Source organism: Brachyistius frenatus, unplaced genomic scaffold (genome assembly GCF_029030835.1).
Source record: "Brachyistius frenatus isolate BFR_SWC_R1_liver_20210118 unplaced genomic scaffold, ASM2903083v1 Contig_96, whole genome shotgun sequence".
NCBI classification, from domain to species: domain Eukaryota; kingdom Metazoa; phylum Chordata; class Actinopteri; family Embiotocidae; genus Brachyistius; species Brachyistius frenatus.
Window position 1 is genome coordinate 630,012 of NW_027210695.1, and position 13,151 is coordinate 643,162.

The 13,151-nt window shown below is 43.3% G+C and overlaps 1 protein-coding gene across 1 annotated transcript in view; it reads right to left on the reverse strand.

Annotated features, from left to right (window-relative positions):
- Positions 1 to 298: 298 nt before the first annotated feature.
- LOC138628182 (protein FAM180A) overlaps positions 299 to 13,151 on the reverse strand; it is a 34,244-nt gene continuing 21,391 nt past the window's right edge. Inside the window, exons 2-5 of the mRNA XM_069711060.1 lie at positions 10,168 to 10,261; positions 2,915 to 3,012; positions 1,729 to 2,072; positions 299 to 1,611 (exon numbers count right to left, since the gene is read on the reverse strand). Of these exons, the coding sequence (XP_069567161.1) occupies positions 1,743 to 2,072; positions 2,915 to 3,012; positions 10,168 to 10,261 (522 nt within the window). The 3' untranslated portion in view covers positions 299 to 1,611; positions 1,729 to 1,742. The remainder of the gene's footprint in view (positions 1,612 to 1,728; positions 2,073 to 2,914; positions 3,013 to 10,167; positions 10,262 to 13,151) is intronic.

Sequence of the window (13,151 nt, forward strand, 5' to 3'; positions counted from 1 at the left end):
TGACTTTGCATCAAGTTGTCAAACTAATGAACCGCTTTCAATTTGATTCTGGAGATTTCTTTTTTTTGAATGTGGGTCAAAGATCAGCGTGAGCATAAGACTCAAAAAGCACACTCCGGGGTATCTGCAGTGTGTTGGATGTATTTTCATTAACTGCCACAGTGCAACAGCGCCTGTTAAGACTGTAGAAGTTGGGGAAATGTATTCAAGCTCGCTGGGACACATACTTGATTAATGAGGCCATCCTCTGACTTGCACAAACACATGGAGCTCAGATAGTCTGTTGGTTTTATTTAGTTTTCACATAAGGTACAAATAAGTAAATAAGAGTTACAATCGAATGAGAGTGAAAAATAGACACACAGAGAGGAGTAAATACAGTTAATACAGAAATCCTACAGAATTATTCAAAGGACATAAAGCTGCTGTGGATAAAAAAAATACTTACTTGTGAGAGTATTTTAAATGGTTTCTGTGACAAAATCTTAAGGATGAAACATTTATGTCAATCACTGATAATATGACGTGATGCAATGCTTATTTTTTACAAGTATGCTGAATCATTTTTGTCTAAACAAGAATAGATTTTTTTTTTTTTTAATTAGGTGATTGAAGATTTGCCATAAGTGCATGGAGTTTTGACAGGAAATGAATCATCTTCAGACTGAATCCAGCACATCACAAAATAACTTCATGTCCGTCGATTGTTGGTCCTCAAACAGTCTATTGACCTGTCGCTGCCAAAACTCAGAACTTGCGGCTGGTGTGGTCCCACAGACTGCATGAAATATGGACGCAGCCTCCGTGACGTCACCCATAGGTTTTCTGAAGTTCAGTTCTGGGGGTTTCTGGTCGTCTCGGTAACGACGGGTGAGTTATATAACTATTCACCACCAGTACAGTTATCACCGACCCGGAAAATTAGCTGTAGAGTCCAAAATAAAAAATAAAAAATTGGACCAGGCTGTAAACGTGTTCATTTATGCCTCAAGTGGTCATTTGAGGGACTGCAGTTTCTGTGTCGGCTTCATTTTTCAGCCCCGGAGGTTGCTGCTTGTTTGTTGCTGTAGATTGTGATGAATTGTGGAAGACACACCGCTCTGAACACCATTCAGACGTGCTATTACTAAGAGCAAGAATCAAGGGCTGGTTAGATGCACTGCCTGTTGGCATTTTTTGGATACGGACACACTTGTCCACTACATGGTGGCACAGAAAAGTGTGGATACTGACAAAGGGACTCTTAATATGCTTTTGGTGGGAATTGCCCAACAATGCAGTGCAAGAAAAGAAAATTGGAAGAGGTGCTGCAAAAAAATGTCGACGGTGATGATGAAATTTCAGGTGGAGTTTGACAGCTGCGGTCCAACCACATTTCCATGTAGTACAGAACAGTAAACTACACCGATTTCTTAAACATGAAAGTTCATTCTTGACCTTACATAAAGTGTCTTGTAAAAAAAAAAAAAAAAAAATTGTGGTTTGTGATTTGAGCTGATAATTGGACTCACCTCAATCAGCTGAGGAAAAGCACAAGATGTGGTTGAAAGTTCAGGAAAATTTGAGCGTGGACCTCGTTTTTTTGGTGAGCATTCATTTCTTGTACAGCACCTGCAAATAGTATAATATCGCAAATAGTATACAGCATAGAATTAATATGTAGAGTATGTGTGACTAAAGTCAAGAATTGTAGAGACAACTCAATAGAAACATGATAAAAAAAAATACCTTCTGATTCTTCCTCATGAAGGTCGGAGGTCTTTTTGAACGGCTCTGAACAGCTGGATCAGGCTGTCCGTCCACACCTCTCTCTGCTGCTGGTCGGTGATCCCAGCCAGTGTCTGAGTGGTGTACACCAAGGTCAGCACTGTTCTCTCGAAGTCCTGCCAGCCCAGAGGCTGCCGCCGCTGGGCGAGCTCGGCCGTAAGCCGGCGGATGTCGGAGAGCCTCTTGGGCAGGACGTCCTCACAGATGACTTCCAGCTTCTCCACGCTCCTCAGGGAGGCCAGCTCCTCGTCTGGGATCAGCAGGGAGCGGTCCTCACCTTGGATCTGCATTCCAGCCAGCAGAATCTGGGAGACAAAAATACTCAGGAAATATTTACACTAAACCAACCAATTAAACAACTAGTTGAGCTGTACTTTACCAAAACGATACGAGGGTGAGATCCTGTTGCGCAAGAACAGTCATGGGCATGAAGCAGGGGGAAGCTGTAACTTTCGTGAGTAAGTATTCCAAAGTACGTCGCTTAATCCACGTGCACAGCACCTGAGTCACACACTTTTTGGTGAGCAGTGGTATGTGTGCATTTTTTTTGCGATTTCAACATCAACCTAAAACTTGAGGAGAGAGCGAACATAAAAGTTTGCGTCAAATCTTTAGGGAACAGAAAAAAGTTGCAGGAGTCCAATCCGTCGAGCAGGAAGCATGAAGAGCGATGATTGTGTTGTTGAACACATGGCACGTTACCAAGTTGGAGAGCCATCGTTCCACAATTCAGGTCGTTTGGTCTAAATGTTTTCCCTGAAACACCCCAGAACGTCACAGTAGACCTTTTATCTTCCCCCTGCTCCAAGCGTGTCACTGTGACTCCGTTCATGCACAACAGAAACAGTCTTGTAACTTTGTGATCGCACTCCCTGAAGAAATCATTTATTTATCTAAATGTGAAGCTGAAAACATGATGCAGTTTTAACAAATTACCCTTTTTTTAATTTTTTTTTATCTATGTCAGGAAGCCTTTGGGTAAACACATTTTTCACATTTCTGCTATTGATTAGCAGGACAAAAGTGGTAAACAGCGTTTCACATTCATTCCTATTAATCAGCAGTGGGAGGCTGATCACAAATGTCTTCTGCACATTCTCAGCGTATATTGGTTTTCAGTGAAGAAGCACTGAAGATCCAAACTGACCTCAAAAAGCAGATTGACGTCCTCTACCGAGCGCTGGAACGTGGGGTTGATCAGCGAATACGTCCCGCGCTTTATCCTAGACGCAGATGGATACAGAGCTAGAACACACGAGAGCAGGAAATTGGATTATAGGATTCCCCTTGTACGCAAGAAATTAGACACCACATCATTCAATGTGACATTCACGTGGGTGGGCCAGAGGTTGAGTCAACACAGATTCATTACCGCTCAAATATTGTGCAGAAGGGGAGAGAGTCGGACTCCAGCTGAGAAGAGGGTAATTGGTCTTTGACCAGATCCACAGATACTCCTACATTTACAAGTGTCAGCGGGCGGTGCATCCACAGGTGAGATATCTGCTTAGTCGCTCACAGAGGGGCAGGTGGACCTGACCTCATTTGGTCAGATTTCAAAGCGTCAGTCTATGTGTGTGGCAGACCAGGAGCCGGGTAATCTGAGGTGTCCTGATACGGCTGGAATTAAACCCCTCTCGCTCTCAGCTAGCGGAACGAGCTGCTCCTCACTTCGAGGATAAAATGCTGTGAAATCCATATTTTACTGGAGGCGATAGCCAGGGGCAATTCCACATGGCCACACACGTCTTATCCAGAGGTGGAAAGTAACTAAGTACATTACTCCAAAATACTTCGCTCGGGAACAGTTTTGAGGAATTTACCCAAGACATCATTTTGAAATATTTTTGTTTCACTCAATACAGGAAATAGCTGCATTATTACTTTTTGGTCACATGGGGGCAGCAGAATGCACTGGAAACACATAATTAGTGTACTTGTTCCCAACAATGAAGTTATTGTTGTTAATCGTTGTTTTGCACATGTAGCAAACACGGAGCAAAATCTTTTGTAGTCGGATCTGAATGTGCCTGAGGGATGCCCATCCAGTATTTACTCTTCTTCTAGCTCCACTGAGCTCTTTACGGCGTATTGGGGGAAAACAAAAATATGTTCTGTAGTTATTTAGTTTCTAACTTTGTCTGGCTTCTGATTGGTGTAGTTTGCATACAGTGGATTTATTAGAACATTTTCTTTTTTGGGAGGGAATGAAAACAGGTGCCTATTTTGTCTGGGAATGAGACTGATGAGCGGTGAGACGGAACCAATTTGTCAGCCAAAAAACTAAACAAAACAAAGAATTGAAAGATGATAAATTTGCTCTGTAAGGTTCGGAGAACCGCAGGATTAAACTAACAAAGTTTCTGTGTGGGTTTGTCACTACGTGCAAGCCTTACATATCGTCATTTGTCCCTTTTTTAAATAAAAAGATAATAATTATGAGTATATTATTAAAATTATTATTATAATTACATTTTTATGATGTTGATTATCACAGAGTTCATCCCCTCACAACTTACTGACAACGTCCCATTAAATGACCGAACATCAGTACTTTATTTGGAAATGTATCGAGACCTTTTGGAAACAGTCGTGAACGTGAGGAAAGCGAGGATGTTTTAGAAAACCTCTTACCTTTATTCATACAAAGAAGTGCCTTTCAAATATCCTGTGTGATAATGAGCATTATTTCCTACGAGCATAGGAAGTCTTTGTGAGGTCAAGTATATACAGGCCTGGAATAAAAAAGAAGTTTGTAATACAGTATGTCTACTATTGCTGCCCAGACTCTTTAAAATGTCTTCACATCATGACTACATTTATTCTGTGAGACACAGAGAGCCATTTGGTCGGCGCTGCTTCAGGAGAGGGAACTGAAAGGCAAATCTGATTTGCACTAAAAGTGGATTCACAGCATAATGAAGTAAGGTCAAACTTTCTGTGAGCTTCTCCAGGCATCTCTTTTTCCACTGCTTCACATGTTCTATTGCTGTGCTCAGCGTGTGAGCCATCGCACAGATCACACACGCAGATCTTAATGAGGTATGCAGTATAAACACTGGGCTTCATCTGATTTGGATCAAATCCTCCCTCAACCCTACAGCGGCATCGACGGATTGCTGGCTCACCAATTCGCTAGTAATGATCAGCCCCACTGCCCGCAGCCTCACCGACCAGATATATTGAGCTTTATAGCAGTGGTGAGGCCAGCCAAAGTCACATTCACTGGCTGATCTCCCCGTGTACCTCCTTCCTGCTTGAGTGACTGCCAGTCTCAGCTCCAGCTTTCTCCAATTAGAATGTAAAGAAAATCTATAGCTCTGAGTTCCACTGTGAGAATGATCAGTTCCACACGTTAGATACTCCTTAGCATTTAAAAAAAAACTTTTACCCGTTCAACCTGCTCCAACAAAACAGGGCCGGAGCCGGAATTTCATAAATACTGGGGTCAAGAGTCCCACACTCCACAATCTTTTGAAAAAAAAAAATTCCCAAAATGTCAATCTATCTTTAGCATTAAAATCATAGACTGCATGCAAAATGTAAAAATGGAAGCAGTCTCCAGGTCTGAAAAGTGAAGCTAATGCAGGAGTACCTCAGCGTTCGATACCACTGACAGCCACTAGGGGCTGGTTCCAAAACTCTTTGGCTCTAATAGACTCCAATTCAAAAAGCAATTGAATTTTTTTTCCCCCCACAAGTCATTATGGTGTCATGAGCTAAATTCGCCCCTTCTGATCGGTGTTGCCTGGTTTGATTTGACGTGCCAAATTAAATGTTGTTTCAAGATGTTCTACATGTCGAAGGCTTCGAGGATTGACTGAAAAAGGACGTTTTTCCAACCCCCAAACGACAGAGAACAATGTTGACATTTCCCAACACAACATGCACCTTGTCAGTGCATTGCAACCTGTAGCTGAAGATGTACCCTCCTCATCGAGTGAGTGACTCCCAAACGCATCGTCAACAGCAGATGAGGAATGCCTGTGCAAACATATTAGACACTGAAGAGACCCTGCGGCTGCAGTGGGCCATTGCCGGTGTAAACAAAACAACACCCAGGGGAAAGAGTGCTCATTAGAACAAGGGTTATATTGTTAAAGGATGGAGGAGCTGAGAGGAAACGACAGCTCGGAGGCCAATCCAATGCTGATTTACATTCAAAATTAATAATCTGTAATTTACATAAAAAAGGCATCTCAACACTCTGTCATTGTTTACTGTAACACAATAGTCCTTTGAAATGCTGGAAAGTGTGTGTTTTTTAAGCAGCGGGAGCAGCAGTTTGGATTAAAAATGTTACTGCTGGTTAATGCTCTTATGGGTGGAGCTGCACTGCTGTAGATGGAGATGGGCCAGGAGTATTAAAACATTTATTAGGCCAGAAAAAGAAAGAAAAAAAAGACACCGAATTACTTTATGTTTGCAAATGTGGTCAGTAAAAGAGGTAGAGGTCTGCAGTTCAGGCAGAGTCAAGAGGGTTGCAACACTCGAGTGGCTGCACAGCACACAATGTGGAGAGCAACTGTAGGAGAGGAGCAGGTATACATACAAAGGAGCTGAAGGAGAGATGGGGAACAGGTGCACAGGTGGTTGTGGAGGTCAGGTGATGGATGATAAGAGGTGTGAAAAATCTGAGGGCTGCTGCGGGCCAGGGAGGGAATAACAGACACCCATGGAAATGACATGAAAATGAGCGGTTGTGTGCGAAATCACTGTAATCGGTGTATTCAGCACTCCTCATTAGTTTACCTTTCAGACTCCTCAGAATTATTATCATTGCACGTCGGCACTGATGAGCGTGGAGTTGCAGTGAAATAGAAATGACTTCTTGTTCGTAACCTTTACTTTTTCATAGAAATCCTGTATAATGCATGATGCAACCGACTAATGTCTTTGGGACCTCCACGATTTTCCGTATTTATGCGTGATGGTAGAGAAATATTCTCATGTTTATAAAGTGACAGCTGAACTTTAATCACTCTCAGATGTTTTCATGTGTAACAGAGGACTTTGGCTGTTGATGCTGTCGATATATTTTATTCATGCACTTCTGTATTATTTAGTCATGGTGGATCTATTGGAGTTTCAGCGGAGTCCTCTACAACTTCGACATGGATGGGACAAAGTTTTTACAAGTCAGAAACGGGTAATTCCGATGTCAGAATTCGGCATGAGCGAGGTCGACTGAGCTGGAAACAAGTTATATTCAGACATTTGCATCTATGTTTTGATGCTACTCAGGTATTTAAATGAGGAATACATAAGGAATATTCATGCAACACTGTTAACAGCTAGGTTTAAGTATTTGAAAGCTTTACAGGGAAACAAACCAACTTCAAACAAATCGTATTTTGCAGCTGATTTGCATTCTCATTTTCGGATTGCATATTTCATGTAGATGTCCTTTACTGTTTGACAACATCTCAGCTTTCCCTGCTGCTCGTTCTAAGCCCATCCATCCACCATGCTTCCGCCTCCCCCCCTACCTCCCTCCTTCCCTTCTTCTCTTCCTCCCTCCCTCCGGCACTGCAAACAATCAATGTTTGGATGGGCAGGCTTCCCCCAGTGTCATTATGTAGAGGCAGGGAACTTGTAATCTCCCGCTAACTGCTTGCAAGGAGATGAGGGAACAACAAAGATCCATTAATTAGCTGGGCTAAATGGTACTCCTGGCTGGAGGGATGTCTTGCCAAGAGAGAGCGGGAAAGAGAGAGGGTGGGGGGGCGAAAGAACCAAACAAAAACAAAAAACAAAAAAAATGGATGTCTGGATCCCTCCGGCATGCGATAAAAGAGGGTGAAAAGGACACAGCAAAGAAGAACATCATCATCACCGCGACGGCCCGTCTTCTGCATTTCAATTCTTCTCCAAATGATTGTTAAAGTCTAAACAAATGACAGCAATCTCGCGAGTCAGACTCAAAATCTACCATTTGCGATGTAAACGCAGACTTCATCATCATCATCAGCGTTCCCTCTGCGAGCCCAATCAACCAGAGGCTAAGCTGCAGTAAAGTCCTGCAGTACTGGCAGGGAAGCTGGTCGGATTTGACAGTGTGGATATTGGAATACTTTTGGAGAAAGGTTCACATATCTGCCGTTTCTACCGGTCACATATCACCGACCCTCAGGAGGACTATGTGAGCTTAGCCCTTTATGACCCACAACTATATTGCAGTTGCGTTTCGCCCATCCGATTCTTTTTTTCGTTGGACCGCTGACTTGAGGGTTTTCAATGTTGCAGGACAAGCTTGGACTGTACATTAACAGTCAATTAAATCTAATGGCTGGTGCAGACGAGTTCAAATCTTAAACGATATCGAAACCATGGGAGACCACATATATAACGACATATTTAACCGGTTTTTTGACAACTTAATCATAACAAATGTAGATCTTGCGGAAACGTGTGTGATCCAACACGGAGGTGGCCTGTTGTTGTCGGATGTTTGCACGTGTGCTATGTTTTGCTCCGAAAAAGCACATTTTCTCTCTCGCTGTCCCTATTACATAACATGAATTTGATAACCAAACATATTTGATCTCTATAAGCAGAAATCAGGGAGGCTCTGACATATTCAGAAACAGATCGTGTGTGTAAACCCCTCACACCACAAGATCAGGCGGGTAAATAATCAGTTCAGATCTGCCTTGAACCTGGAACGTCCACATGATTGTTCGTACATCGGGACCATTAATCGGCACGAATATCCTGTATTATGGGGCCGGCATTAATTACCATAATTACTGAAAACACAATTGTTCTGATCTATTGATACTTACAGTACATTGCAATTTCATATCCTTTCTCTGCGGCTTTTCCCCGTTTTCATTGTCCCCCTTTAAAATACAGCTGTAGTCCATACTTGTTATGTAACCAATTTTTTCATGGATCAAATGACAGTCTGTAATGTGAATGCAGTTACTTGGAGGGACAAGCCAAACAGAAAATAATCACCTGAGTCTGCAGCTCCCCTGAGCTCTGTGAAGTGTCTGAGCATCTCTCTGCTCATTGTGTTTGTTTTATTTTTGGTTCACTCTCCCTGGGCTCATCCACTCTGTTTCCAGCAGCAGGCAGCTGTTCTCAACAGAAAGCCTCTGATAAACTGACAGCGTGCTACCTGTCCAACAACAAATGGCAGACACACAAAGTTAGCAAATAGCTGGTGGATACAGTGGAGCATAAAGTGCCAGATATTCCCTTCATGAGTCAATTGAGGCCACATAACAGCTAAAGCAGCAACGAACATTGTATTTATATTCATCAGGTAGCCCAAAAACACAAAGTGCTAACACGCTAATGTTGCTCCATGCCTGCTGGATGTGTAATTTGCCAGCATGTTTGCTTTATAAAGGCATGTCAGTTACGCTTACAGCCAGCGATGGTAGATGATTTTCCAATATTCAAATAGTTGTTAAAATAATAAAAAAAATCGATTAGTATACGTGACTATTGCGCTTCCTTACCTCCCCTGTTTTTACAGGCGACTGGCTGTAATAAATTGCACCTGTCAGAAGGTGGCAGTAATGCACCTAAGAGCTGTCTGCCAGTGGCCATTGAACAACATAAGAGGAACACGTCGCTGCCCAGGCTGCGGAGCTTTGCCACGCAAAACTGTGTGGCGCTTTGAGATTAGATGCCGCGGTGCGAACAGGAGAAACATGCAAAGACGACTAGAGCTGTTAAAATGTTCTGGGTGGAATTCCTTCAACACACGAGTGAAGATGAGGAGCAGTTCGAACAGGGCAAAATCCTGATGACTAGTCACTGGATAGTAATAATCGAATAGTTCAGAGCGAATTTTGAATCGTAGTTTTGCTTGAAATGCCCATTCCCGACTGACGCTGCCCCCAAAGTGACCCAATAAACAGGAGAGAAACCTCATAGAAAACAACTTTGCACTAAAACAAATATGTTAAAAAAAACAATTCAAAAAGTACACTGGGAGCGATTAAACGAGCGCCTCGCCTGTAGCTGGCTTTAGCATGACACGACTTGTCCAAAGATGAAAGTGATGTGAGTTTTGAGAAAGGAATTTCCTCAGAGAGCCGATCCAGTAACAACAGGCCAGTCGCTTTTCATTGGAAAATGATCCGCTGATGTCCCGCATGTCGCAACGCTCCTGATAACTCCAGAAGACAAACACATTCTTTCACCGCAGCGTCGACGCGCCCCGAGCCCGGACCATCACGACCGCTCATTTCTATTTCCTACCAACCTTTAAATGAGGACACGTAAATAAAGCCATTTCCGCACGAGTGATAATGTAAATATTCTTTTCTCGCGACGGTAATGAGCTTCTATTTGCCTCACAAGACATGGTAAGACTCATTATTTCTTCTTATTTACTTACTGGACTTATCAGCTGCTAGGAGCGGAGCAGGTGTGTCCACCTACCTTTCCTGCGGTGCTGAGCGGCGGCCTGGCACACGGACAGGTAAACGACGGCGAGTAAAGCCCACCGCTGCGTCATGTTGGTCCTCGCGCCCATCTGCACACAAACAAACCAGCACGCGCTCTGTTATTGTAAAGCTCTGTCTCTCTCACGGGATGCAATCACAGTGATATATGAACATCACATCTCACACGCTGGTTTAATGTGCGGGGTCATTTCTTCAGTCACTGTACTCCCTTTGCTGTTTGCTCCCTCCCTCCATCCTCCCTCACACTCCCTGCTTTGCTTTTCTTTTCATTTTTCTTTTTGGTAGTTTGACTCTGTGTGTGTGTGTGTGTGTGTGTGTGTGTGTGTGTGTGTGTGTGTGTGTGTGTGTGTGTGTGTGTGTGTGTGTGTGTGTGTGTGTGTGTGTGTGTGTGTTAGTTCTCCTCTCAGGCCAGGCAGTCTGGGCTCTCATCTGGAAATGCTCAGGATTTGGGGGAACGCCTACCCTCTTGGCTGGACTTTTTTCACAGCTACTGGACGACTGCTTGACTGGCTGACTAGTTTAATTACTGTCTTCAATTGAGTGGATCACGAGGTGCGTAAATAACTGGTTGAATGACTGATTGAACGAGCATAATGGCATCCCATGACCCAGAACCAAACCAGTGGCCAAATGGAAAAGGACAGCAGTTTGATCAATCATCCTTATCGAGCGAAGGGATAATCTCAGTCTCTCAATTATTTCTATACGATATCATTGTGCTCGGCAGGTTAATCACTAAGACCTGGGAAGGAAGACATTTTTAGAACTGGCCAAAAAATGAGCAGTCTGAAAATGAGACAGTTTGAAAAATAAGACAAAAGTTAAGTCCAATTACCTCCCACTTTAGTTAAAGGTAACCAAAACTGAGTGCACCTGAAATATTGCTCGTAATCAATAACTTATAGGAAAACTAAACAGGTATAAGTCGGAAGTGGAGGTTGATCTGTCAAGTGTGATGGATGGAGCGTTGTTTAACTAACACAGGTGACATTACACTCACATACTGGGACTACTTTCTAAGTGAATTTGGATGTTTTAGTGACCTGGCTAACATGCAACAATTGAAAAAACAACACAAGGCACTGACAAGTTTTTTCAATGTCCCAGGATGGAAGTTGACAATGATTTTGGCACTTGCCTTTCTTTGTTCCTGTCTGGCTACTTGTTTAAAACCTAGATGTGATTGTCTGACTGTTTCTCTTCCTGTTCTTTTAGTGCGATCGAAAAGTTCAGAGACTGTTCTTGTTGTGCACGAAAGGAGGGCAGCACCGTTATATGCAGCGAGTTCGAAATGACATGAGCACATTTGGGACACGTTTTTTGCGACCACTGTTACTTGAACATTTTCAAGTTTATCGTGGGACCGAAACTTGGGCCGAGAGGGCACATTAAATTTTGGTGTCGCTTTTGGGAAATCAGCAGTGAAGCCCCTTGAAATGCATCAAAAAAAAAAAAAAAAGAGTCTGCGACAATCAGGCCATGACTGAGGCGAGGTGTTTTGTGTGGCAGTCACGTTTGAAGAGGTCCAAGAAAGCGGCATCGGGTCAAGAGCGCAACCAGGTGGGTTTTCTTTGAAAATCTGCAGGGTTGGGCGCGATGACTTCCTCCCCCGGGGTCCGACTGTCAACACTGAGTACTTCTGTGACTTTTTGAGGCAATTAAGAGAAAACATTTTGGCGGAAATGACCTAAACTGTCACGTCGTCTCCGGCCTGACATTGCACGAGTTTCTCGCCTGCAACAACACAATCGTCGCTCCTCACACCACCTACTCGCTGGGTTTGACTCCCCTGGCACTTCTTTCTGTTCCCGAAAATGAAGTTCGAGCTGAAGGTGAGCTGTTTTGACTTTGTGGAGGCGATCCAGCACAAATCACAGATGGCGTTTGATGCGCTTACAGAACAGGACTTCCAAGGAGTGACAGGAGCGCTGGGGGGTGTTGTATCGCAACACAAAGGGGACGGCCATTGATCGAGGCGGTGGCCACATTTAAATCAGGCATGTTTTCTCCGTACTTTATGGTCTCACCCTGTAAACAGCACAACTGTGATCCCGGATCTCAGCAGCTGCCTATTGCAATGTATCATAAACGAGAGAAGTTAAGGCCAAAATTATAATAACTTTGAAATCCTTGAATCTATTCTGTTGAATCACTAAAGAAAATGGAAATAATCTTTCTCCCTCCAACACACACACCTTGTTTTAAACTACTTTCACGTTGTCCTTGCAGCTACACACTTAAAACTCTCTGTTGATTCACTGAAACCTTGCATTCAAGAAACAAACTCCCGACTTTAAAGGGTTGTTTGATTGCAGGTAGCGTACATCAGGCAGACAACAGTGACATTCAGACTGAGACAGATGGAGACAAACAGCGAGTCAACACCAACAACAACAACGTGAGGACCCCTGAGAGCATCTTGATTAAAGGCTGTCAGGAGTCTTTCCACAGCTCCATATATCCTCTCGTCCACGGCCGCCTTCTGCTCTTTGTTGTCACAGAATATGTGCAATGAACACACATACCTCCTTCTGGTGCCAAAGCACATAATAGACTGCGTAGGTGCTCTGGATTTCAGATGGTTTGCCTTCGTAGCTGATCCTCCGATGCTGCGTGTGCCAAAATACATTATTCCAGAGAAGGCCTTGTGTGAAAAGAAAGGCCCTCGTGCCCGAGCAGATTAGAGAGCAACGTTTAATTATTCAAATCAAGGCCGTAGATATCAACCTTAAATGTTTTTTCTAACAATATGGAGCTGATAACAGGTAATTTTCCCTCATTAACACAATGCTGTTTGAATAAACAACGAGGTCTGGTATCGCCACAGAGTTATCGTCCACTTTTTTTTTTTTTTTAATGGAGGGCCAACAAAGTTTTTCAGACAAATATTCTCTGTTGACCAAAGCACCAGCAAATCAAGCCACAAATTGCAGCCATATATGGCCACACGAGGCGAGC